Here is a 26,736-nt window from a genome sequence, read left to right as displayed (position 1 = left end):
AAAACACCAGTGAATATAATCTTGGCTGGTTACTCCTAATGTACGGGACAAAGTGTTAAAAAAGAAAAAAAGGATAAACTCAGAGATTCAAATTCTCAAGTGCACATGGAACGTTCTCTAGGGTGGATCATGTGTTATGTCACAAAACAAGTCTTAACAAATTTTAGAAGATTGAAATCACACTAAGTATCTCTTTAACAAGATGGTGGAGCAGCCTCCCCAGAAGATCTTTGTGAAGACCTTCACTGGCAAGACCATCGCCCTCGAGGTTCAGTGAAGTGACACCATTGAGGCCATCAGAGCTAAAATCTAAGACAAGGAAGACATCCTGCCTGACAAGCAGCACCTGATTTTTGTAAGCAAACAGCTGGAGGATGGCCACACTCTCTCAGACTACAACATTCAGAAAGAGTCCACCCGGCACTCGGTGCTTTGTCTGTGGGGTAGCATCATCGAGCCCTTCCTCTGCCAGCTCACCCAGAAGTACAAGTGTGACAAGATGATCTGCTGCAAGTATTACTCCTGGTTCTGTCAACTGCCACAAGAAGTGTGGCCACACCAACAACCTGTGCTCCAAGGAGAAGGTTAAATAAGGCCCCTCTCCCACCTCCCTGACTTGCAGGGCAGCCTTCTGCCTCAACCTCATGGCCCTGGGGCCTCAATAAAGTTCCCCTTTCATTGACTGGAGTAGAAAGAAAAAGAAATCACACTAAGTATCTTTTCTAACAAGAATGGAATGAAATTAAAAATTAGTAGCAAAAGGAAAACTGGAAAATTCACACATAGAAATTAAACAACACACTCTTGAACAACCAGTGGGTCAAAGAATAAATCACAAGAAAAATGAGAAAATATCTTGAGACAAGTGAAAACAAAACCACAACATACCAACACCTATTTGATGCAGCCAAAGCAGTACTAACAGGGCAGTTCATAGTAGCAGATGACCACATTAAAAAAGATCTCAAACCAACAACCTAACTTTACACTTCAAGAAGGTAGAAGAACAAACTAAGTCCAAAGTTAGCTGAAGGTAGGGAATAATAAAAATTAGAACAGAAATAAATAAAATAGAAAATAAACAATAGAAAAAACAATAAAAGTAAGAGCTGGGTATTTGAAAAGGTCAAGAAAATTTATGGGGAGGAAATGAAAAAACTATACTACACCCCCCACACATACACAATTATGGTGGTGGTCAAACAGGTATTACATTAGTCACATTTACCAGACACTTTAAATGGGTGAATTTTATTTCTGTAAAGTATACTTCAATAAAGTTGATATTATAAAAGATCCAAAAGTCAATTCTTTTAAATGACTAGTAAAACTAACAGACCTCTAGAAATCTAATCATGAGGGAAAAAAATACAAACAAGCAATTCTGGGAATAAGAAGGACATAGCTACAGATAAAATAGGGATTTTAAAGAAAATAAAAATATTTTGAACAATTAATGATAAAAAATATATATTTTTAGAAAAACCTAATTTTAAAAATTTCAAGAAGAGCCCTGGACAAAGTGGTTCAGTTGGTTAGGACATTGTCCTGATACACCAAGAGTGCAGGTTCTATCCCTGGTCAGGGCACATCCAGGAATCAATCAAAGAATGAATAAATCAGTGAAACAAAAGTCTCTCTTCTCTCTCTCTCTCTCACACACACAGGAACCATCAGTGAATGCATAAATAAGTGGAACAATAAATCAATCTCAAATTCAATAAATAAAATTTAAAAGGAAAAATAATTTCAAAAGATAGGACATCTGCATAGCCTCTAAAACCAGTCAAGACTCACCACACACACACACACACACAATAACCTCAGCTTACCAGGTGAATTCTAAACATTCAGGGAACTCAAACTCTTCCAGGGTGAGAAAATCACTAAATCAGGTAAATCCATGAAGGGTGTATGGGGGTGGCTAGTAAAGGGTAAAGGGGGCCAAATATATGATGACAGAAAATGATTTGACTGTGGGTGGTGGGCATACAACGCAGAACATACAGAACACATATCACAGAAATGTATACTTGGAACCTTCATGATCTTATTAAATAATGTCATCCAAAATTTAATTTAAAAAGAAATAACTAGAAAATTCATGAATGTAATTTACTACATTAACAGGTTTTTAAAAACCCATAGGATCATCTCAAAAGATGCAGATGTAACTAGTGTTTAAGAAAAATTATTAAAAAAAAATAAAAAGACACATTCTACTATATCTGTAGTCATTTTTATTGGGCTATACCATCAGAAAGCATACACGATGGACAGGTCCTATAAAGGACTCTATAAACAATACGTAAGAGTTATATAGCACTTGATAGCTTACAAATCATTTTACAAACCCATTATCTGCCTAATCTAGCCACTCCCAAGTAGGTATCACATTTTAAAAAACATATGAATGAAGAAACAGATTTAAAGGGGTGAAGTGAGTGGTCCCAAATCCCAATTGTTTTCATTCTTTATTTTGTTGGTTCTCTGATGTCCTGTGTTATATATCAACTTAAAAATGACAGGTACCTAACTATGGATAATATGTGATTTGAAGAAACAAAATCTGAATCCAATTCTCTAGGGTTTTCCACATGCTCTTGGAACAAAGAGACAAATAAAAATGTTTAACTCCATAGTTTATATTCTTAAGTCATATCTATCTTTCCTTCTCAAACTGTAATCTACAACTGAAGTTTGGCATTTTCCCCCATTAAAAACTATAGTTTCTTCAAAGCTGGCTGAAGTTTGCAGACTGGTAGTTTCTACCTACCAACTTGGCAGCTTCTCTGGGGAACCAGAGCGCATTCCCTTTTGGTAGTTAATCTTGACTGGTTACAAACAACCTAGGTATGTTACAATGTCTGACAAAGTTGACATGTCACTTCAGGGTCAAAAGGAAGGATGTCATGGGAAAGGTGGAGAAGTACTCTTCCCTATTCCTCTAAGTACAGCTAAAACCATGGACACAACATATAAAACAATGTAAGATTTTGGAAGGTGGAGAAGATTCAGGGAACCTGAAGAACAACATACCACTGAGTCCCTTGGGTTTTCCTTTTGCCTCATCTATCCCAGGCTGGGTACTGAGGAAACTGATAACCCAGAAATGCCACAGACATAGACCAAAAAAAGGTCCAAGAAAAGTCTGCTCTTTTGAGCAAAAGGGCTAGCAAAGGAGCAACCTCTCAATACAGAAAATTTTTAGACAGTAACCACTCTCCTCCAGCCAAAGGCCATGAGAGAAAACTTCAGTGCTATCCGTAAAAACAAAGGTAGAGCCCACCCTCGCCGAGATGTAGCCCCACCTGGAGTGGAGTCAGAGAAGGTCAAGTGAGGAGACGAGATTTTCAAAAACCACCTCTCTCCCATCCTACCCCGGAAGTGTCAATGGAGACCAGGTTTGTAGACCAGGCCTCTAACCCTACCCAGAGACCAGATGTCTCTCTCCCTTCTTTACTGGTTTGGACGGTGGAGGCCTAGTGGAGGGTCAGGACTTTCACCAATGACCAATAGTCATGAGGTCACTCCCCACCCAACCTTACCCCATGATGTCAGTGGAGGCCATGCAGAGAGAAATAATGAGACACACTTGCCCCTCCCAGCTGGATGGTATCAGTGTGTCCCTCGTGGGGAGCTGTAACTCCCACTCCTGCCCAGCAGTATTGAGGACCCCTACCCAAATAGAGGCCAATGATGAACCTAGACTGCCAACACCAACTTAAAACATTCCTCCACTAGAGCAGTGTCAGAGGCCAGCCCAAATAGAATATTTAAGCAGTATAGGGAATCTCCTAACATAATACCCAAAATGTCCAGTTATCAACTGAAAATCACTCATTACAATAAGAACCAGGAATATCTCAACTTGAATGATAAGATAGTCCACAGACGCCAACACTGGGATGACCTAGATGTTAGAATGATGCTAGATTAAAACAGCCATCATAAAGATGCCTCACTAAGCATTAACAAACATGCTTGACACAAATTTAAAAACAGAAAGTCTCAGCCAAGAAACAGAATGGAAAATCATATGGGACTGAAAAATACACTAACAGAACCCAATGATAGGCTCGCTAGAAGCATGGGAGAAACAGAGGGAAAAAAAGCAGTGAACTTGGAGATAGAAAAATAAAAAATACCCAATCAGAATGAGAGAAAATTGCTATGGAAAACTGTGTCCCCTCAAATTCATATGTTGAAGCCCTAACCCCAAATGTGACTGTATTTAGAGATGGGGCTTTTAGAAGGTAATTAAGGTTAAAAGAGGTTATAACTGTGGGGTCCTAGTCTGACAGGGTTGGTATCCTCTAAGAAGAGAGAGCTCACTCTCCCTTTTTCCTTACACACATGTACTGAGGAAGGTTGTGAGGACACAGCAAGAGGATAGCTCTTTGTAAGCCAGGAGGAACTCTCACCAAAACCAAATCAGCTGGAACCTTGATCTGACTTTTAGCCTCCAGAACTGTAAGAAATATGTTTCTGCTCTTTGAGTCCCCCAGTGTGTGGTATGGCAGTCCAAGACAGCTAAGATAGATTTTGGTACTGTTAAGACAGATTTGGAGTGCTGCCGTAACAAATACCTAAACATGTGGAAGTAGCTTTGGAACTGGTTAATGCGTAGAGGCTGGAAGGGTTTTGAGGTACATGCTAGAAATACAGATGTTAAGGGCCGTTCTGATGAGGTCTCAGTCAGAAATGAGGACACGTTACTGGAAACAGGAAGAAAGGTGATCTTTGTTGTAAAGTGCCAGTGGACTTGGCTGAACTGTGTTCCACTGTTTTGTGGAAAGGAGAACTTATGAGTAATGAAACTGGATATTCACCAGAGATTTCTGGGCAAAGCACTGAAGGTGAAGTTTGGGTCCTCCTCATTGTTTGTAGTAAAATGTGAGGGGAGAGAGCTGAACTGAAGAAAGAATTGTTAAGCAAAAAGGAAAAAGAACTTGGAAATCCTGTCTATCTATATTGCAAAATATGAGAAAGCTTGTTCAGCTATTGCTGACTAGCCTTTTAATAAAGAGATCATGAGTGTGATTCATGGATTTAATCAATCATCTCAGCAGAAGCCAGAAATTAAGATGAAACATTGCAAACTGGTACTAAAGGGGACAGAAAACACTAGACAAAATGAAGGTGGGCTGTCAGACTTCTTAGATCCTGTAGGACCAGACAGCAGAACCATAAACGTGCCCTATTCTGCAAGGGGAGAAGAAATAAATTCAGAGATCATCAGGTTGCCTCCTCAGTTTCAAAGGCAGGGGCGATGTCCCTGAAGAGTCAACAGGTCCCATGGTGTCAAACTAAAGTTGGGGGGGGCAGGGCTACCCAGCTGAGCCTTGGTGTTGGGACTGCTGCAGCAGTGAGTTGTGAAGGTGGGTCCCCTGCTGCAGTGGGTCTGGAAGGAAAGGCATCAAGATTTGATGGAATTTACTCTAGCTGGTGTGGTTCAATGGACTGAATGCCATTCAATTCCCAGCCAGGGCATGTGTCTGGGTCTCTAGCCAGGTCCACAATTGGGAGTGTGTGAGAGGCAACCAATAGTTTGTCTCCTTTTCTTTCTCCCTCCCTTCCTCTCTCTCTGAAAATAAGTCAAACCTTAAAAAAACAAAAACAAAAGCAAAAAGATCTGATGGAATTTGTCCCACTGGGTTTTGGACTTACTTGGGACTCATTACCCCTTCCTTCATTCCTACTCCTCCTTTGGGAATGGGAACATCTGTCCTGTGCCTGCCCCATTACTGCACTTGGAAGCACATAACTTGTCTGGTTTCACAGGTTCACACCAAAGAGGAATCTGCCTCAGGATGAATTATACCTCGAGTCTCACCCACATCTGATGTATGTGAGACTTAGGACTTTAGAGTTGGTGCTGCAGTAAGTTAAGATTTTGAGGGTTATTAGGATGAAATGAACATATTTTGCATGTGAGAAGAACATGAATTTTGAGGGCCAGGAGAAAATGCCAGGGACTGAATTGTGTCCCCCCCCAAATTCATATGCCAAAATGCTACTTCCAAATGTGATTGTATTTAGAGGAAGAGCTTTTTGGAGGTAATTAAGGTAAAATGAGGTCATAAGGCTAGGTTCCTAATCTGTGCTGGTGGCCTTTAAAGAAGAAAGATACCTCTCCCTCTCTCTCTCCCTCTATCTCTTTTTTCCCCACAGGCATGCATCAAGAAAAGGCCACGTGAGGACACAATCGGCAAGAAAGCTAAGAAGAGATCCGTCACCTGAGACTAAAGTTGACATCTGGATCTTGGACTTCCAGTCTCCATAACTGTGAGAAATAAAATCCTGTTGTTTGAACCACCCAGGCTATAGCATTTTATTATGGCAGCTTGAGCAGATTAAGGTAAAAATATACTAGAAAACAATGAACAGCCTCAGGAACCTGTGGGATTGCATGCAAAGACCTAACATTTGTGTCAGTGTCCTGGAAGGGGACACTCGGTAGGAGTCAGGGCTAAAAATGTATTCAAAGAAATGATGACTGACCCTGACTGAGTAGCTCAGTTGGTTAGAGTGGTTTCCCAGTATACCAAGTTGTGGTTCAATCTCCAGTCAGGGCACATACAAGAATCAACCAATGAATACATAAATAAGTGGAACAACAAATTTATGTTTTTCCCTCTCTTTCCCTTTCTCTCTAAAAATCAATCAAAAATTTTTTTAAAAAAGAAGTGATGTCTGAAAATATCTCCAATCAGGCAAAAGACATGCACCTACAGATTCAAGCTCAGCAAACAGGATAAACTTAAAGAAATCCACACAGACACATCTAAGATCAAACGTGGAAACTAAAAACACAGCACTCAAAATGTTTCCAATAATAACTTTCAAAGTTTCAATTAAAAAATATGTATCATGATACCTGCCTCTCACCCAAGAGTGAAATGGTGAAAGGCAAGTATTTCAAAGACTTCAAATTTTCACAAGCTAATATGCAGTGTCAGTTCAGGCTGACAACTAAATTTTACCATGGTATGAAAAAGTCTAAAGTATAAGCAACATACAATGAAGGTAAATCTTCATAAATAAGCATACTATCAGGTAACTAAGATAACTTAAAACAGGCTGAAAACATCAAAGGTCCCTCTATACTCCCTTTTTCTAGGATATAGGTTTGACCCTGGGAGTTAACGTGATTCTCAGGAGATGTCTCAATAAGCAAGTCTAAAAGACACAAAAAGTGCAGAAGTGAACTGCCAGGCCAGCATTCTCTGGCTTCCGGGGAAGTTGCCCTCATGGAAATTTTTCAACTGACCGACTCATGTGTCTCATTTTTTCCCTGGGTATGAGTAATCATTTGAGTAGCTATCTCAATCAACAATTTTCCCCTCAAGAATTGTTGATTGAGACAATCACTTAGATGATTACAATTGTTAATTGAGATAACTACTCAGATGATTACTCACACCCAAGAAAAAATTTCATAGTCTTTATCCAAAATGAATTCTCTTTTGCTGACCAAAGGCTCAATGTTCAGTAAAGGCTTTTCCATATTCCTTGGTTTTCCCTCCAGCATGAGTTTTCTGATGTTGAGAAAGGGATGAACTCTGGCTGAAGGCTTTTCCACATTCCTTACACTTATAAGGTTTTTCTCCAGTATGAGTTTTCTGGTGCTTTGTGAGAGATGAGCTCTGGCTGAAGGCTTTGCCACAATCATTACACTTGTAAGGTTTCTCTCCAGTGTGTGTCCTCTGATGACGGATGAGGGCTGAGCGGTCACTGAAGGCTTTGGCACAATCATTGCATTTATAGGGTTTCTCCCCCGTGTGAGTTCTCTGATGTTGTGTCAGGGCTGAACAGTAGCCAAAGGCTTTCCCACATTCATTACACTCATAAGGTCTCTCCCCAGTATGAGTTCTCTGGTGCTGGATGAGGCCTGAACGATCACTAAAAGCTTTCCCACATTCATTACACTTATAGGGTTTCTCTCCAGTGTGAATGACCTGATGCTGGGTAAGAAATGTACTTTGGCTGAAGGCCTTCCCACATTCATTGCATTCATAAGGTTTCTCTCCGGTGTGAATTCGCTGATGTTGAGTGAGGTATGAGCTCTGATTAAAGGCCTTCCCACATTCATTGCACTCATAGGGTTTCTCTCCAGTGTGAATTATGTGATGCCGAATAAGGGCTGAGCGGTGACTAAAGGCTTTCCCACATTCATGACATTTGTAGGGTTTTTCTCCAGTATGAATTCTCTGGTGGAGAGTAAGGTGTATGCTCTGGCTAAAGGCTCTACCACACTCATTACACTCGTAGGGCTTTTCTCCTGTGTGAATTCTCTGATGCAAGACAAAAGCTGAGTAGTAACTAAAGGCTTTCTCACATTCATTACACTTCCAGGGTTTCTTTCCTGCACAAAGTCTCTCATGCCTCATTAGATCTGAATTTTGCTTTAGGTTCTTTTTAAATGAATCACAATTATGTAGTCTCTTTCCTTCCTGTTGAACAAGTAATGACCTCCGACCAAAATTTCTTCCAAATTCATCACATTGGTAACGACTCTCCCCAGAAGATTTCTTCTGAGTGACAACTTCTTGTATTAAATGTTTCTCATGGTTTTCCTGCTGACTCTCTAAAGAATCCTCACATCCACTGTCATCTTCCTTTGGAAATCTTTCTATCAGCACGCCAGGGTTTGACTCCTCTTCAGAACCATCCTGCTCTGGAGTTAGCTCCTTGCTTTCTGGTGTTGTCTCCCAGTCTAACAGAAACAAAAATGCACATGTATCATTACCTACACTGACAGTAAAGTAATTACTGTGGTAGGAAAATAATAAAACAAACAAAAATGCTACAGGGAACACATGAACTCGAAAGCTCTCAAAAATAGCCTTGCCATCTTGAGAGAATGCAAGGAAAGAAAGATGACTGGGCAAAGAAGTGTAGCTGCAAACAGGGAGAGGGTGAGTAGGCACTCACAATTCCTCTATCCAGTGGGTAGGAAATGAGAAATAATAACAAAACAAGGCTAAGTACAGGTGATAAAAAACAGAGTCTGGGGAAACAGGGCTGGGATCAGAGGAAGATGGTTTCCCAGAGACTATTCACTGGCCGCCACCACACTTTGAACAACATGGATTTGACCCTGTTTCTTTTGTCAGGCTGAATTACTACAATAGTCTCCCAGCTGATTACACTTTCTTTAGTCTAATCTTGTGTAATTGAGGCAGCAGCATCTTGCCGAATTCCCACAGGGAATTTCTGACTGTGCTAGTTCTGTATTTCTCTATCTTCTTTTAAGGCATTTGATAATCTACCTGCCTAACCATTTTACCTTCTCTATTCTCCAACCTGAACCCTTAACACTTTGTGCCTCAAGAATGATCATCATTAGCTGATGCCCTTCCACCAGTCTTCTCCCATTTCCCGAAATGTCCCACTCAGCACTAACAGACTAACTTTCCTAAACTATCCCTCTTACACAAAATTCTCTATTGGTTCCACTGTCTTGAGATGAGTCGTATATTCTAGAAACTAGCATTCAAAGTAGTCAAGATCAATGAATTCAAATAATCACACAGCTTATTAAATAAGAAGCAACTGGTCATCTCTGATTGTCCCACATCCAACAAACTGCAAAGAGTAAAACAAGACCAAGTTTTAAAAAACAATGAATAGCATGTAGAGAGGGGAAGGTCAAATCCTCATGGGCTCACATTGGTCCCCAACCTGTGAGAATATCTGCCCCCAAATTCTAGTCTTCCTAACAAGAGTTCAGGGGAATGCTTCACTGCTAAAATGTTTAAATATTTCCAGGCTTAAATAGTCTTTAATATCCATTCCAACCATGATGGTACATAAAATAAATCAATATGATCCAATGTTTTTAACTACATACCCTAATTAGGGAAGTGACCAGGATTTTAAAGGACAAATAGGTAGAAATAGGTTAAATGTTAATGGACTTCCAGCTAAAAGGAGTTGGAAAAACTAAAGCCCCAAGTGTGCATGGAGAACACACAGTTAGTGAGGGGAGTAAGACACTTACTTGCCTGTCTGGTGTTAAAGGTTCATGTTGGAGAACAGAGAAGGTAAAATGGTTAGGCAGGTAGACTATCAAAGGCCTTGAAAGAAAGTAGAGAAATACAGAACTGGCCGAATAAGAAATTCACTGTGGGGAATTCGGCAGGATTCCACTGCCTCAATTAGACAAGATTAGATCAGAGAGAGTATGATCAGTTGCGAGTCGACTGCAGTAATTCAGTCTGACAGAAGCAGCAGGGTTAAATCTACATTTTTCAAAAAGGTACCAGGATTTAATCAACAGCTATCATTTGCTTATCATATAGCCAGTTACTGTTCTAAGCATTTCTCTTGGATTTTTTCATTTGATCCTCACAACAACCCTATGAGTTAAGTGCTATCATTATTCTCATTTACGGTTGGGGAATTTGAGTCACAGACAGGATAATTCACTTGTTAAAGGTCACAGAGTCAGTGCGTAGCTGAAATTGGCTTTGGACCTAGGAAGACTGGGTCTAAAGTTACACTCCTAACATATGCTATGCTGCCTCTGCATAGATAGAGAAGAAGGCAAGGGAAAACTCAGAGATCAATTTATAGTCATTGCTGTCAGACAAAAAGGCACATTATCCCACAGAGATAAAATAATATACATGAAAAAGCCTGGTTTAGAGTCTTGTACCCATGAAAATTATTAACATACCTTAAAATGCTGATTTCATTTCACCTTATGGGGAAAAAGAATTCGTTTGAAGGAGTGGAAAGTTTTACCTTCTAAAAAGTAAAATTATGAATTTCTAACAGATCATCATCCACAGAGGGTAAGTGTAGCATGGAAGAAGGGGACTGCAACTTCTCCATGGATCTAGCAAAATCTGGAAAGGTTCCTGCACAAGTATTTCAAGGATGCTTTTCCCATTGACCATCTGGATTTCCCTGTTAAAGTTCCCTGTTTCCAACACTCACTCACCTGGACTAGAGGCTTTTGAGGCTTCTCTCTCCAGCTTCTCCCCACACCCCAACTGAGCGATTACATCAGGCTTGGAAATTGGAAGCCCTGTACATGGTGAAAGAAAAAGGAGGCTGGTAAAAAGCCCAGGGTTAGCTCTTTGGTCATTAGGAAAGGCAGTATAAAAGAGAGGTAGGTTCTAGATTCCTCCCTCACCAGTACTCAGGAAAAAGGCAAAAAGGTTGATACAAGGTCTATTTGAATTCAGAACAATTGGGTCACTTGTTTTATCTCTCCCTATTAAAAGAATAAGCACCTATTTCTTAAGAGGTGTTTTCACTAGAACTTCACCTCAATATCTTTGATCAGGGAGTAGAAAAGAAGTCTGCTACTACCTGGGCAAATATAATAAACAGGAGTCCATTTCTGACTCCAGGAGTATTAAACTACATCCAGAAACAAAAGGCAAAAATTACCTACCTCAGGCCTTTCAGGAATTAAGACTACTTAAATCTAAGAACCTCAGAGCTCCTAGGCACTGAGGAAGCAAATTACCACATTGAGTAAATTCACAGGAGGACAAGGAGCCATCCTTACCCAGCAAGACCAGGTTCCTATGCTTCTCGGGCACATCTCCCTGAGCAGGGTTCAGCTGCTCCCACTGGGTGAGAGCCTCGGCCATATCCTTGGTCATCAGTGACTCCTGAAAAACCAAACACATCTGTGCTCACCAAGGGACCTCCTTCCAGAGGCCTCTGGGAAGGACTCAAACTGATAGCATAGAAGGAAGACAGGAAGGGCAGGAAGGTTACACAAAATGACCTCAACAGGCCTTCCAACATGAAGATTCTCTGGTGAATAGTAGTCACCCTTTATCCATGGGGGACATGTTCCAAGATCCCCAGAAGATGCCTGGAACTGCAGAAAGTAGAAAACCCTATATATACTATATTTTTTCCTATCCATACATATCTTTCCACTTAAAAGAAGCTCTTATAGCTTGCTGTGGTATTGCTGAATTGCCACCGTCACTCCTCTTGTGCTGTGGGACCATTAACAAGCAAATTAAGGATAACTGGAGCACAAGCACTGTGATACTCTGAGAGTCGATTTGATAACCAAGACAGCTCCTACGTGACTAATGTGTGGGTGAAAAGAGCGTGGTGCTCCTAGAAAAAGAGATGATTTACATCCTGGACAGCACAAGATTTCATCACGCTACTCAGAAGAGTGCACAATTTAAAACTTATGAGTTACTTATTTCTGGAATTTTCCACCTTTAATATTTTTGGACCATGATTGACTGCAGCTAATTGAAACTACAGAAAGTGAAACTGTAGATAAGAGGAGACGGCCGTATTTGTAGTCACAGACTAGCTCCTTGCCTCCATGCATTAGGACTGCACGTTACCTGAAAATAGGAAGGAAGCACCTTTGATGTAAAATCTGAAGGTGCAATGCTAAGTTATTAGTTCATATATCAATAGATTAAATTACAGAACTATAGAAAGCCTTACTACGAGGTGGGACCCCCCCCAAAAAAACAGAATTATCTTCTGGAGGTCAGGCCCTTTGTAGCACTGGCTTCCCTCTCTAGGTGAGTGTGCTAGGAACCCACCTGTATCAGTGTGCCAGCTGGTGGTGTTGTGAAAGGCTGTGTTTGGCTTCAGTGGAAAAATTTTTTAAGACACTTTCATCACATTTGCCCATTTCATGATGGGTGACTTATGAGTGCATCTGCCCACACCGTGCTGAGTGTTCAGCAGTTTTTGACCAAAAACAGCATGACCCCCATGCCCCAACCCTTCCTATTCACCTGATCTCGCCCCTGAGCAACTTATTTTTGTTTTCCCAGGTGAAAAAAGTCCTCAAAGGGAAACGTTTTGCTGATGTGGAAAAGGTGAAACAAAAAAAAGTCAGAAGCACTAAAAGGCATCAAAATCAACAAGTTCAGAAACTGTTCTGAGCAGTGCAAAAACATCTTGATAGGTGTATTGCATCAAATGCAGAGTACTTTGAAGGTGACCCAATTTTAAACACATAAGAATAAATACACAATTTTTATAAATTCTGGGGTTTTTTAGGTCCCCCTCATATTTAGACATGGGAAAGTAGAGAGAATACAATCACGAATGAAGTATTTTCCTTACAAATTTTCCTTACAGTATGGTTTTAAAACACAAGAGGTTCAAGAAATATGAACTATTTATCTCTCCAATTTTCCTTTGAGAATAAAATCAGTATAATAAATATTAAACATTAAAGTGTTTGCTACCACATCACAGAAATAATTTATTTGTGCCCTATTATTAAAAAACAGCCCTTTTTAAATAATAGTATTATTAAAAAAGTTCCCAAAGTATTCTTGTCATTTCTCATGGAGGCCCTGGATGGGTCTGACTCCCTCCTGCTCCACCATCTACCCTAGACCCCATCATCCACTCCTCCTCCTATGGTCTCTGTGGTCCAATCAGTGGCCACCTTTCAGTTGCTTGCAATGTGTGCCATATTCCCTTTGGCCTTTTTCCACATGCCACTCCCTGTTCCCGAATGCTCTCCCCCTGTACATCCTTTCAGCTTTTTAAATCCCACTCACACTTCAGAACTCAGCTCAGGTGTTAGCTCCTCAGGGAAGCCTTCCCTGACTCTGGATTGTAGCCGCCCTGTTCCTTCCCTTCTCTTGGATTATGCATACATTAAGGAGATTTTCTGACTAACATCTCTGTCCCATTCAAGGTAAGCTCCTGGAGAGCAGAAGTCAGGTCTGTTTTTCCTCATTGAAGCAGCCCTAGTACCTGGCACACAGCAGGAACACTAAGTTTTTGTGAGATAGTTGAAGGAAGGAAGGAACACTTGAACAAGAATTAGTAGAGACCTGCCTGATGTGGCTCAGTTGGTTGGGCATTGTCCTGCAAAGCGAGAGGTCACTGCCTCGATTCCTGGTCAGTGCACATGCCTGGGTTGCAGGTTCTATCCCGGACAAGAGGCAATCGACTGATGTTTCTCTCTCATATCAATGTTTCTTTCCCACATCGATGTTTCTCTCCCTTTCTTTCTCCCTCCCTTCACCTCTCTCTAAAAATAAATAAATGAAATCTTTAAAAAAATAATTAGTAGAAACAACTTTTTACATGGGGTGTTCTATAAAAGTGTGCGTGGAAATAGAAGTGGGGGGGGACAGAAGTGTATCGAACATTGGAAACATTACAGGAATGTTTACTCTATCTTGATTTAGATGATAGGCACACACCCTAACTGTCTGCTAAAATGTGGGTGAAGGAGCAGGATGGCTAATGCCCCTTTGAATGTACAGCTGAGTTCCTTACTGTTGCTAAGAGAAATGCCGTATAATTTTTCTAATTCTGTAAAAAATTTCTATATAACTTCAACTTAAATGAGACACATTAACATAGGGGATGCTAGTAAATGAACCAGTCTAAGGCCTTTTTGAACTACCACTGTTGCCACGGCCCCCTGAACATATGTACCAATATAATGGTTAACTTTGTGTATATGCAGTATGTTAATGCTTATGATATGGCCCTCCAAGAATAACTGGTAAAACAATTCACATAATAAGTTTAAAAAACTACCTACTTTGAAATCTCCTGGCCAAAATAATGTAATTCATTATTCTAATACTTGGAAGTATGAAATCACTACTGTCTTCATTTTAGTTTATGGTCCCTTGAACAACACGGGGGTTTAGGGGCACCAACCTCCCATCATGCACAGTTGAAAATCCATGTGTAACTTTTGGCTTCCCCCAAACTTAATTACTAACAGCCTACCCTTGACGAGAAGCCTTACCAGTAACATAAACAGTTGATTAGCACATTTTTTGTATGTTACATGTATTGGGTTGGCCAAAAACTCCAAAACAATTTTGTTAGATTGTATCGTGACAATTGTCATATCAGTGTGCATTAAAAGGAAACTTATCAAAATTGGTAGTTTTTGTGCAGCCATTTTAATATTGAAGATGGAAGAAAACATGCAACATTTTCAGCATATTATGCTTTATTATTTCAAAAAAGGTAGAAACACAACTGAAATGCAAAACAAGATTTGTGCAGTGTATGGAGAAGGCGCTGTGACTGCTCAAACGTCAAAAGTGGTTTGTGAAGTTTCTTGGTACAACTGACATATTGGCCAAACAATTCTTTGCTGTGGGGCTGTTTTATGCACTGGAAGATGGTTAGCAGCACCCCTGGCCTCGACCCACTACATGCCAATAACAGGAGATGGCTGACATACTCAATATATACAGATCAATAAAGTTATTGGTGAAAATGAAAAATGTGTCTTTTATTTTATGCAAGAAACTAAACAGTCTTTTTAGCCAACCCAATATTACATACCATATTCTTACAACAAGCTAAAGAAAATATTAAGAAAATCATAATGAAAATACATTTACAGTACTTATTGAAAAAAACCTGACATATAAATGGGCCTGTGCAGTTCAAACTGTGTTGTTCAAGGGGCAACTATATTTTAGAGTGTTCTTTCTTTACAATGTTCACAATACAGAAGAACTGGCAGTTGCTTTCAGACTTCAGTTCCCTGAGAAAACCTCAGCAATCAAACTCATTGATGGAGCTACTGCTCAGTGTGCATGTGCTAGAGCAAGGGCCTGGGCAGACTGAGCACACACTGTCCAGCAGATGCTACAACTTTTCCTCCCCGCTTTGCTCTGAAGGGGATCTACGAATTCTCATATCAGAACTAGTAGTGGTATTTTCTCCCAGCATTTTACATGAAGCATCAGCACCTGTGTGCTATGAGGCCAGGGCTGAGGCTTAAAAGTAGTTCTAGTGCCTTTACCGTACGGTCTGCCATTCACTCAGTGTCCTAGGCCAGACCCTAGAGCCTTTTGACCAATTTTATCTCTCTAATCAGTTGTGGCATGTTTCATCTTGCTCGGTCTCTAAAAACTTTAAGGGGGCCTCATTTGCTTTAGAATAAGACCCAGAGTAGATTTTCCTGTGGCTTGTCTGGCCACAACATATCCCAGCCTCCCTCACCACACTCGAACTTACTCCACAGTGACACACAAACTCCTTGAAGACCCCCAAGTCTCTCACTCAGAGGCTTTTTTTTTTTTTGCAAAAGCTCTTCTGTCTCTTGGAATTTTCCTATATTTTATTCTCCAGTTCCCTAGTCTCTCTTGTTTTTCAAAGTGCAGCTTTTAGCCCAGTATATTTTTTTATATTTTATTTATTTTAAGAGAGAGGGGAAGAGAGGGAGAAAGAGGAGAGGAACATCCACGTACAAAAGAAACATCAATCAGTTGCCTCTCTCACACTCCCAATTGGGAACCTGGCCTGCAACCCAGGCATGTGCCCTGAACAGGAATCGAACCAGCAATCTTTTTATTTGCAGGCAGGCACTCAATCCACTGAGCCACACCAGCCAGGGCCCCAGTTTCCTCCCACCCTCAAATATAGTCTCTAGAGGATGAAAAACCTCTTCCATGCCCTATTGTCTGTACCAGTCATTCCTGCATTTAAAAATACATATATTTCTTCTTGCTGTAGAACTTATCTACATCTGACCCGTTCAGTAAACTTCATGAGACAGAAGCAACTGACTTTTATTTGCCTCTCACCATGAGGCCAATTAGCCTCCTGCAGAGCTACTAAGTGCATCACGCACTAAGTGGGTAGGGAATATTTAATGTCAGGAGGGAAACTTCTGCACAAGTGAGGAACACTTATCATGAAGTTCATCACTTATCAGTTTATCAGGGTGAACACAGTGGTCTAGGACTCAGGGCTGAGCAATTCCTTAACAAGAAACCACATCCATGCTCTGAGAACAGAAGGAAAAAAGAGAAGTAGTCTAGACCCACCTGGGATACAGGGGTCAGCAGCACAGTGGTCGCACCATTTTCTTCTGGGTTTCCAGCATGGGGAAGGTCTGAGTCCTCAGAAAATGACCCTACAAGTGGAGACAGGAACCATAATTACTCCTGCCTTGCAGTGAACTTGCAGAAACTACCATACACAGCTACTTGTCACCTAAGAAGAATCAACTCAGAGAACCAAGGGACAATCTCACAACAGCCTGGAATCAAGGTAGCCAGGACCACGGCTGTCTCAGGTTACTCTTATCCTCTGTCCTTAAACTCCAATAGAACTCTGCTAGGAGAATCTGAACACACACGTTAAATACGAATTTATATCAGTCATCTGCTGAGTGGTGGTCAAAATAATAATCAAAGAATCTGTGTCAATCCGTGCTTCACTTAATGATTCATTCCTGTTCCATTCCAGGCTCATGGATGAAGGAAGACTAAATTCTTTTTCAACACTGGTTTTCCATATATAATACTGGCTTTCACAGAAAAGCGACGGGTCTTACAGGGAAACATCCAGGATTCTAAACAAATCCCATGGCTTCTCACATTCTCACTTTTCCACCTGCCCAATGGGTCTAATACTCTCCTTCCTACCCCCTTTTGGGGTTCCTATGAAGACAGAAGGAAGTCATTCTCAAAAGTCAAATTGTTAGCTCTGTTGATTTGGGGGGCAACGGAGGCATGCATCACCCTGCGGGCCAGCAGGCAATGCAGGTAGCGGCTCTCCAGGAAAGGACACTCCCAGAGAAGACGTCTGCTTCCCCTGCTTGAGCCGGCCCCAGCCAAAGGGCAGCCTTTTTCCTTTCATCTCTCCGACAGGCTTCGCGCCGCTTTGCTCCGAAATTCTCACCTCTGCCCCCGGGCTCAATGGCGACTCCCTCCCGTGGCCGGGCAGCAGACCCCGCCGTGAGACCAGGGGTCCACTGCTCTGTCCACTCAGAGGCCTGGGGACGCGCGCGACCCTCGCCGGCTCGCCTGGCACCCACCCGGGGGGCCTCCCTGCCGCCCTCCCTCCAGCCACTCAGGCTTAGATTGGCCCGCACTCAGCCCTCCTCGCCCGGGGCTGGACCTCCTGCGAGACAAGGAGGAAGCCGGGCCGGCGACGGAGGAATCTGGGAGCCCGGGAACCTAAGACACGCCAGCCGAAACAAGGTCGAACTACTACTCCCAGAACCTTCCGCAGCGCCAGGCGCGTCACTGGAGGCCGGCTGCCGCAGTCGGCCGCGCGTCTTCCTTCTGGCCGCTTTCCGCAGTTTGGGCGGAGCCTCCCGCCCCCACCTGCGCCGGTACTAGACCTCCGCGAGCGCTCGGCCCCTCAGAGAGCGTCTCGTGGGTACCCGAAGGATCACTTCTATTTCGAGGCTGTCTCTGGGCTCTAGCCCCTAAAGATGCCCTGGGCCGCGCCAAATCGCGCATCGCACGGAATCTTCACTCCCTGCAACTGGACCCCATGGAGGGTGGCCCCCCACCCGCAGGATTCCCTCCTCGGCTCTGAGGGGAGGCGCCTCCCCGGGATGTTTATTCCAGGCTGCACCTCGGAATAAGGAAAAGTAGGATCTCGACCCCGGAAATTACCTCAACCCAGAAAAAGCCACTTCAGGGAGACTGGAGTCTGGAAGTCCTCCAGACCGCCCACGAGCTCTAGGAGCTGCCGGCGGGGAGTGGGTGCATGGATTTATTTATCTCCCCGTTATGAAGTAACCAGTTTTCCATCCATTTCAAATTCCAAGAAAGAAAATAAAATCAGCCGGACTGTCTGTATTTCGGTACAAGCCACAATGTCGGTTTGTTCTTTCTCTGTAATTAAAGTCCCCACTTTTAGCTAGGTCTCAGGCTTTCCAGAGTAAAGATTACATTTCTCATCAGCCCTGTCTCTTGCCTGGGGGAGGAAAGTGATTCTCAAAATGAACAGGAAAGTGCCTACATGCTGGCTGGAGCAGGGACAAGTCATTTTGAGCATGTGGACAAGGTTAACACCCTAGGAATGGTGAACCAACAAGACAGAAGGAAGTGAGCCCTTGACAGTTTCCTGGAACACAGCTTGGGCTTTAACGTGAGAGAAGTGTAAACTGGTATTTTGTGTAAGCCCCTATTATGTTAGGTTTCTGCTACACAGATACCCACACTTACTTCCTACCTGTTTTCTAGGTTGGCTGCTTTTGGTCTAATGTGTAGACCTGGAGGACAGGGGCATGTGGTATGTATAGCTCTGCCAACTCAAAGAACTTCTGGAGGGAGTCCCCCACCCTTCCATCAGCAAGAATGGACAATTTATTTTAAAAAATGGTGTGTATGAAAGTCCCCATCAGCTGACATGTCTGGAAAATGAGGAAATACCCTTCTAACTTTGGTTAACCATCCCCATCACAGAAATTCCTGGGGTTGTTTGTTTGTTTGTTTTTAGCCAAATCAATGTTCAGCTCTCAGTCCTCTCACTTAATCTACCAACAGTTGTTGATAAAATTGATCACCAACTTATGCCATACACAAAAATAAACTCAAGATGGATAAAAGACTTAAATATAAGTCGTAACACCATAAAAGTCCTTGAGGAAAACATTGGCAGGAAAATCTCAGACATTCCACACAGCAACGTCCTCACAGACATGTCCTCTAAAGCAAGGGACATAAAGGAAAGAATAAACAAATGGGACCTCATCAAAATAAAAAGCTTCTGCATGGCTAAAGAAAACAGCACCGAATTACAAAGAGAACCAACAGTATGGGAAAACATTTGCTAATGATACCTCAGACAAGGGCCTGATCTCCAAAATATATAAAGAACTCACAGGACTGCACTCCAGGAAGACAAACAACCCAATTAAAAAATGGGCAAAGGACTTGAATAGACACTTCTCCAAGGAAGACATACAGAGGGCCCAGAGACATATGAAAAGATGCTCAACATCACTAGCCATCAGACAGATGCAAATTAAAACCACAATGAGGTACCATCTCACACCAGTCAGAGTGGCCACATAAACAAATCCACAAACAAATGTTGGAGAGGATGCAGAGAAAAGGGAGCCCTAGTGCATTGCTGGTGGGAATGCAGACTGGTGGGGCCACTGTGGAAAACAGTATGGAATTTCCTCAGAAAACTAAAAATGGAACTGCCTTTTGACCCAGCAATTCCGCTGCTGGGATTGTACCTTAAGAACCCTGAAACACCAATCCAAAAGAACCTGTGCACCCCAATGTTCATAGCAGCACAATTTACAATAACCAAGTACTGGAAGCAAGTGCCCATCAGCAAACGAGTGGATCCAAAAACTATGGTATATTTACACAATGGAATTCTATGCAGCAGAGAGAAAGAAGGAGCTTATACCCTTTGCAACAGCATGGATGAAACTGGAGAGCATTATGCTAAGTGAAATAAGCCAGGTGGTGAGGGACAAATACCATATGATCTCACCTTTAACTGGAACATAATCAATAGAAGAAAAAAGCAAACAAAATATAACCAGAGACATTGAAGTTAAGAACAATCTAACAATAGCCAGGGGGGAGTGGGGTGGGGACAGTGGGAAGAGGGGATTACAGGAACTACTATAAAGGACACATGGACCAAATTAAGGGGGAGGGTGGAGGTGGGGGAGGGAGGTGGGTTCAGCTGGGGTGGGGTGGAGGGATGGGGAGAAAAGGCATACAACTGTAATTGAATAACAATAAAAATTTAAAAACAAATTCAAAGTCAAGAAAAAAAATTGATTATTCCCTCCGGAAACATTCTGGTTTTCTTCCTTCACTAGCCATTCCTCAGTCTCCTTAAGTAGTTCCTCCTCTTCCCAACCTCTAAACCAATGCAACCTCCAACTGTTTGTTGCATGATCAGAATCACCTGGAAGGCTTGCTGTACACTATGCTGAAAACACCCTTATCAGGATGTCTAGGGTGGGGCCTGAGAATTTGCATTTCTTTCTAAAATATGTTTTATTTATTATGCTATTATATTATCCCATTTTTCCTGCTCTTTACTGCCTTCAGCCCTGCTCCCCCCTCCCACCAGCATTCTGCCCCCCTTAGTTCATGTCAATGGGTTGTATATATAAGTTCTTTGCTTCTCCATTTCCTATACTCTTCTTAACCTCCCCCCTATTTTGTACCTACCATTTATGCTTCTTATTCCCTGTACCTTTTCCCTCATCCCCCGTCCTCTCCCCACACACTGATAACCCTCCTTGTGTTCTAGTTGTTTGCTTAGTTTCTTTTCGTTTTTTTTTTTTTTTTGGAGGGTTCAGTTGTTGATAGTTGTTTGTTGTCATTTTACTATTCATATTTTTGATCATCTTTTTCTTAGATAAGTCCCTTTAACATATCATATAATAAGGGCTTGGTGATGATGATCTCTCTCTTTTCTCCTCCTCCGTTGTTGTTGTTGAGAGAGATCTCTCTCTTTTCCTCCTCCCTCCCGTTGTTGTTGTTGAGAGAGAGCAGGTCCTTGCCTTTCACGACTTGGAATACTTCTTTCCAGCTCCTTGTCTGCAAGGTTTCTTCGGAGAAACAGCTGTTAGTCTTAAGGGAACTCCTTTGTAGGTAACGGTCTCCTTTTCTCTTTCTGCTTTTAAGATTTTCTCCTTATCTTTAATCTTGGGTAATGTAATTACGATGTTCCTTAGACTGTGCTTCCTTGGGTCCAACTTCTTTGGGACTCTCTGAGCTTCCAGGACTTCCTGGAACTCTTATTTCCTTTGCCATAACGAAGGGGAAGTTCTCCTTCATTATGTTTTCAAATAAGTTTTCAATTTCTTGTTCTTCCTCTTCTTCTCCTTCTGGCAACCCTATGATTCAGATGTTGGAAAGTTTAAAGTTGTCCCAGAGGTTCCTAAGCCTCTCCTCATTTTTTTGAATTCTTGCTTCTTAATTCTGTTCCAGTCGAATGTTTATTTCTTCCTTCTGTTCCAAATCATTGATTTGAGTCATGGTTTCCTTCCCATCACTGTTGGTTCCCTGTACATCATCCTTTATTTCACTTTTCATAACCTTCACTTTTTCCTCTATTTTGTGACCATATTCAACCATTTCTGTAAGCATCCTGATTACCAGTGTTTTGAACTGTGCATCTGATAGGTTGGCTATCTCTTCATCACTTAGTTCTATTGTTGGAGCTTTGATTTGTTCTTTCATTTGGGCCATATTTTTTGGTCCCAGTGCACCTTTTACATTGTAAGGGATGGAGCCTTAGGTATTTGTCAGGTGGGGCAAACCACACTGCTGCATTGTGGTGCTGTATGTAAGGGAGGGGTCCTAGAGGGAACAAGCCACTTGCTCGGCTCTCGGCCAGCTTCCAGTCACTTCTGCTACTCACAAGCAAACTGAACCCTTCTGGTGTTGATTCTTGGGTGGGTGGTTTATGTACATTCTAGGACCCTGTGGGTCTCTTCAACAAACTTTCCTGTGAGGCTGGTAGTTTCTCCTGCCACCACAACCCCCACAGGTTTTTACATTCAGAGGTTTTCAGGCTTTATTTCCCAGCGCTGGAACCCTGGGTTGTGCGGTCTGTCTCGCTCCCCAGTTGTTCCTCCTGGTTTATCCTCATGCAAATGTGGGACCACCTGGTCCACCAGCCACACCACCTTGCTGTGCATCCTCTCTGCCCCAGCTGCCCATCTCCACCCCTCCTACTAGTCTGGATGAATGTTTCTTTAGCTCCTTAGTTGTCAGACTTCCATACAGTTTGATTTCCTGGAAATTCTGTTTATTTTTTGTTTTTAAATGTGTGTTGTCCTTCTTTTGGTTGTGCAAGAAGGCAAAGTGTATCTACCTATGCCTCCATCTTGGCCGGAAGTTCAGAATTTGCATTTCTAAGAAGTTCCCAAGTAATACTGAAGCTGCTTATTTAGGACGCAACTACATAAATGTTGGAATGTCCGAGTTCAATGGGTAGTGGGGATACCTGTACCACCCAAATGTAGTCAATTCCCAAATTATGTCCACATTCTAGGTGGAAAGAAACAAAGAACAAGGGTAAAAGGGAGTTTTTTAAGCTGTCCTCTCTTAAGGTGCCTTTCCAGAAATCCTCTCCAACAAGTTCCAAATATATCAAAATATCACTGGCCTGATAGTTCATACAGCAGCATTTCATTGGCCTGATACGTCACTGCAAGAGAGGCTGATAAACACGGCATTCTGTTACTCAGAAGTGACTCAGATTCCCTATCATTAAAGAGAAGAGCCCTAGCTGGTGTGGCTCAGTGGATTGAGTGCCAGCCTGCAAACCAATAGATCACCAGTTCAATTCCCAGCCATGCACATGCCTGGATTGAGGGTGTGCGAGAGGCAACTGATCATCTCTTGCACATTGATGTTTACTTCCTTCTCTTTCTCCCTCCCTTCCCCTCTCTAAATAAATAAATAAATAAATAAATAAATAAAAAGAATAACGACTAGCTACAAGTTAGGCAACTAACACTTCTGCCATAGTAAGCATTACTCAATGCTCATTATAGATAATTTAGCTATTGCACATTACTTTATCATGAGGTTCTATAAAATGGCTCAATATATTGAATAGCTGATCCCAGGATATTTGGTCATTTGCCCCTTCTGCAGTCTTTGCAGAGGCTTAATATATATGTATGATGGAAAGAAATCTACATCCATACACAGTACCTCTGGTATGTTCAACATGCTGGGCACTACATCAGGGGCCAGGTCTTTGATCATCATGGGGACTGATTTTTGTGGCCTCTGCTACTGGACTTCATCACTCCATTTGTCCTAAAGTTCCACATTCCTGCTTATTAACAAGATGAAAGGAGAGCATGCCCATGTTAATTCTCCATCCTTCATCCACTGAAGTGCCAGTATGGCACCAAAAAATTAATGTGCTTTTTAAAAAATACCTAGACATGAGGATTCCATTCTTCTCATCTTGATATCCCCCCTCTCTCTGCTTTCTCTGGAATAACTGCCTTATTACTAAGCAGGAACTCTCAGATATGCAGGTGTGAGGAAGCCAATCTCTCTACAGTGTAAATGTGGGTAGGGGTCTGCATTTGGTTTCACAGATATGTGATGTTGAGGGCAAGAAGGACATTGTGTCTAATAGGACTTGGTGGCCTGGATTTCAGTTACATTCTCATGTATGCTGCTTTTGTACTGAAGGATGACCACTCATGGATGAACTATGTCTTGAGTTAACTTTGACTTGGTGGCATTCTGTGAGATTAAACAGCCCATCTCCTGGTTCATTGTGGTTGACTTCTTAAACCTGGACACTCCCCTCACCCAATCCCACCCCACAGCTGCCAGGGCTGCAGCTGACTGTTGCAACTGGACTTGGAACTTTCTGGTATATTTTCACCTTCAGGAGCTAGAAGTGAAGAGAAAGGGAAGGCAGCTTGTCCAAGATATCAATGGAATAGGAGGGCCAGGCTAAGGTGTCTTAGTTATTAACAAGATTAAAACAAAGACAAAAACAACCACCACCCTAGAAACAAGAACAGTTGGGTGTCAGGTTTGCCCACCTGAGGTCAGAAGAGCCAAAGGTCATGGAATATAAGGTCTTCAGGAGTTGAAGAACAAGTACAACTCAAATCAGAGCTACACGACACTCCATGTAGAGCAGACTAAGAGCTAATAACCCAACTGTGAAGGTATCTGCAGTCCTAAATCAATATTAGTTTGATGTTTATTTTCCTACCGAAGTTTCTAGTTATAGAAGGTGCATATTTGGGACTCAAGTTCTCATGACTAGATAGGTACTTGTTAATTCAGTGCACAGGCTTTCTCTATCTACCATATTCTGTTCTCTTCAAAGTTCTGTAGTATTGCAGACTTTCCTGGCAAGAGTTGATTTGTGGAGTGCTTAACTTGTGTGATAAGTATTCAGTTCTCTTTTAAAATTTAGTTAGGTCTTATTTAAGCACCAGAGAGATTATTTCATTCCCTCAAAATTAATTTCACCCTGGCCAGGGTGGCTCAGGTGGTTGGGTGTTGTCCTGTAAACTGAAAGGTTGTCAGTTTGATTCCTGGTCAGGGCTCATGCCTAGGTTGTGGGTTCCATCCATGGCTGGGGTGCATAAAAGAGGCAACTAATTGATGTTTTTCATTTTTTTTAAATATATTTTATTTATTTTTTAAGAGAGGGGGAGAAAGAAACATCAATGTGTGGTTGCCTCTCCCATGCCCCCCACCGGGGTTGTGGCCTGCAACCCAGGCATGTGCCCTGACTGGGAATCAAACCAGTGACCATTTGGTTTGCAGGCCCATGCTCAATCCACTGAGCTACACCAGCCAGGGCCAATCAATATTTCTTTCCCTCCCTTTCCTTTTCTCTAAATCAGTAAGCATGTCCTTGGGTGAGGATAAAAAAATAAATAAAAGAAGTACATGTCTGCCCTGACTGGTGTGGCTGAGTTGAACATTGTCCTGCAAACTGAAAGGTTGCTGGGTCAATTCCCTGCCAAGGCACACACCTGGATGGCAGGCCAGATCCCCAGTGGGGTACGTGTGAGAGGCAAGTGATTTATGTTTCTCTAGCACATGGATGTTTCTTTCCCTTTTTCCCTACCTTTCCCTCTCTCTAAAAATAAAATCTTTTAAAAAGAATGTCTATTTGTTAAAAAAAAAAAAAGATTTCTGGCATACTTCCAATTTGGTTAGTTTCTGATTCCAAGACTGGATCCTACTAATGGGCATTAGGTGAAGCTAAAACCGCAAAATTTAATGCCTCCACTACTGCATGCCCTATTGTGAGATACCAATTAAAAGATAAAATGGCCCTTTCCTCAGAACTTTTAGCAGTAGATGGAACAGTATTTCACATTTAAAAAATCTTCTGCATAAAATCATATTTAAAAAGGAAACTATCAAGTTTGTGTCCCCACTTGGTTTTATTTACCTCTGTACTCAAAAATGTTACACTTCTCATTTCTAGTTTCATTTTGCTGATGTTGCCAGAATTTCTTAGGGAAATATTTGATCCTCAGTTTGCATTTAACAAGGCAGTAAATAAAAGATACAGAACTCTCAAGAGACAGTCATCAGCCAAAAGGATATCATAGTCCCTTTTATTTTCTACTTAATCTTATTAAATTAATACCCAATATTATCCATTCCAATAGATTCTGTACTGTTCTTCTTCAAGTTGCTTCAAAAGCCCACATGTGAAGCCTTCCCTGCCACTCATCTGCTCAAAGGGGGTCCAAGAACCACGTGATGTTAGTAGGTTGGAGAAGTCCTCTCCAGGCTTCACCTTAAGCAGACGCCTAGAGTCAAAGTTGACTGATGCCTGACCCTTGATTAAAAAATATTGGGCTGGGACCAGGGAATAGGAGTTTGGAGTCAAGACTTAAAAGTTCAGCAATGGGGGATCATGTCATGCTAAACCTTTATATCCGGGGACACTCACTAATTGAGGCATAATTTTGAGTCCTGAGTAAGACAAAGATGGACAGAAGGGCCATTTGGAAAGAAAGGCCTAAAAGTACGAAGCAATATGTAACCAACAGAAGCTGTTGTTAACCAAATATTGAGGTGCTTGTTTCCTTTCCTAGCCTTTTAAAAAAAGATTTTATTTTTTAGAGAGTGGGGAAGGGAGAGACGGTAGCACCGACGTGTTGCTTCTCATGCACCCCCACATGCCTGGTCTGCAACCCAGGCACGTGCCCTCAGTTGACAGGCTGACTTTTAACCCACTGAGCCACACCAGTCAGGATGTACTTTCCTTGCCTCTTGGTGCTGGGTTCTGGCTTATGAGATGTGGTTAGAAGTGATGACCCCTAAAAATATCTCACAAAACCCTCCAGCTTTTTCTTCCATGATGGCCTTGGAGGCAACATGTTCTAAATGATGAGGATGGAGTAGGTAGACTGACTCACATCAGGTTTTATATGAGGAATTAATCTTTGTCTATTTGGGGTTTGATATGGCATCATAGCTTAGCATATCCTTCTTCAATGATGAAGAGGGAAGAACTAGAATCAGAAAGTGACTA

At 42.0% G+C, this 26,736-nt stretch overlaps 1 protein-coding gene and 1 pseudogene across 1 annotated transcript in view; one reads left to right on the top strand and one right to left on the bottom strand.

The window, feature by feature from the left end:
- Positions 1-202: 202 nt before the first annotated feature.
- On the top strand, positions 203-593 carry LOC112319410 (ubiquitin-ribosomal protein eL40 fusion protein-like; annotated as a pseudogene).
- A 1,649-nt stretch (positions 594-2,242) lies between these two features.
- ZNF892 (zinc finger protein 892) overlaps positions 2,243-26,736 on the bottom strand; it is a 35,727-nt gene continuing 11,233 nt past the window's right edge. The window contains exons 6-10 of the mRNA XM_053924404.2: positions 17,644-17,835; positions 16,785-16,873; positions 11,528-11,633; positions 10,952-11,038; positions 2,243-8,719 (exon numbers count right to left, since the gene is read on the bottom strand). Coding sequence (XP_053780379.2) covers positions 7,485-8,719; positions 10,952-11,038; positions 11,528-11,633; positions 16,785-16,873; positions 17,644-17,835 — 1,709 coding nt within the window. The 3' untranslated portion in view covers positions 2,243-7,484. The remainder of the gene's footprint in view (positions 8,720-10,951; positions 11,039-11,527; positions 11,634-16,784; positions 16,874-17,643; positions 17,836-26,736) is intronic.

The sequence above is a fragment of the Desmodus rotundus genome, chromosome 5, assembly GCF_022682495.2.
Source record: "Desmodus rotundus isolate HL8 chromosome 5, HLdesRot8A.1, whole genome shotgun sequence".
Taxonomy (NCBI): domain Eukaryota; kingdom Metazoa; phylum Chordata; class Mammalia; order Chiroptera; family Phyllostomidae; genus Desmodus; species Desmodus rotundus.
Note: the sequence above shows the minus strand (reverse complement) of the source record. Positions and strands in the feature narration are given on the sequence as shown.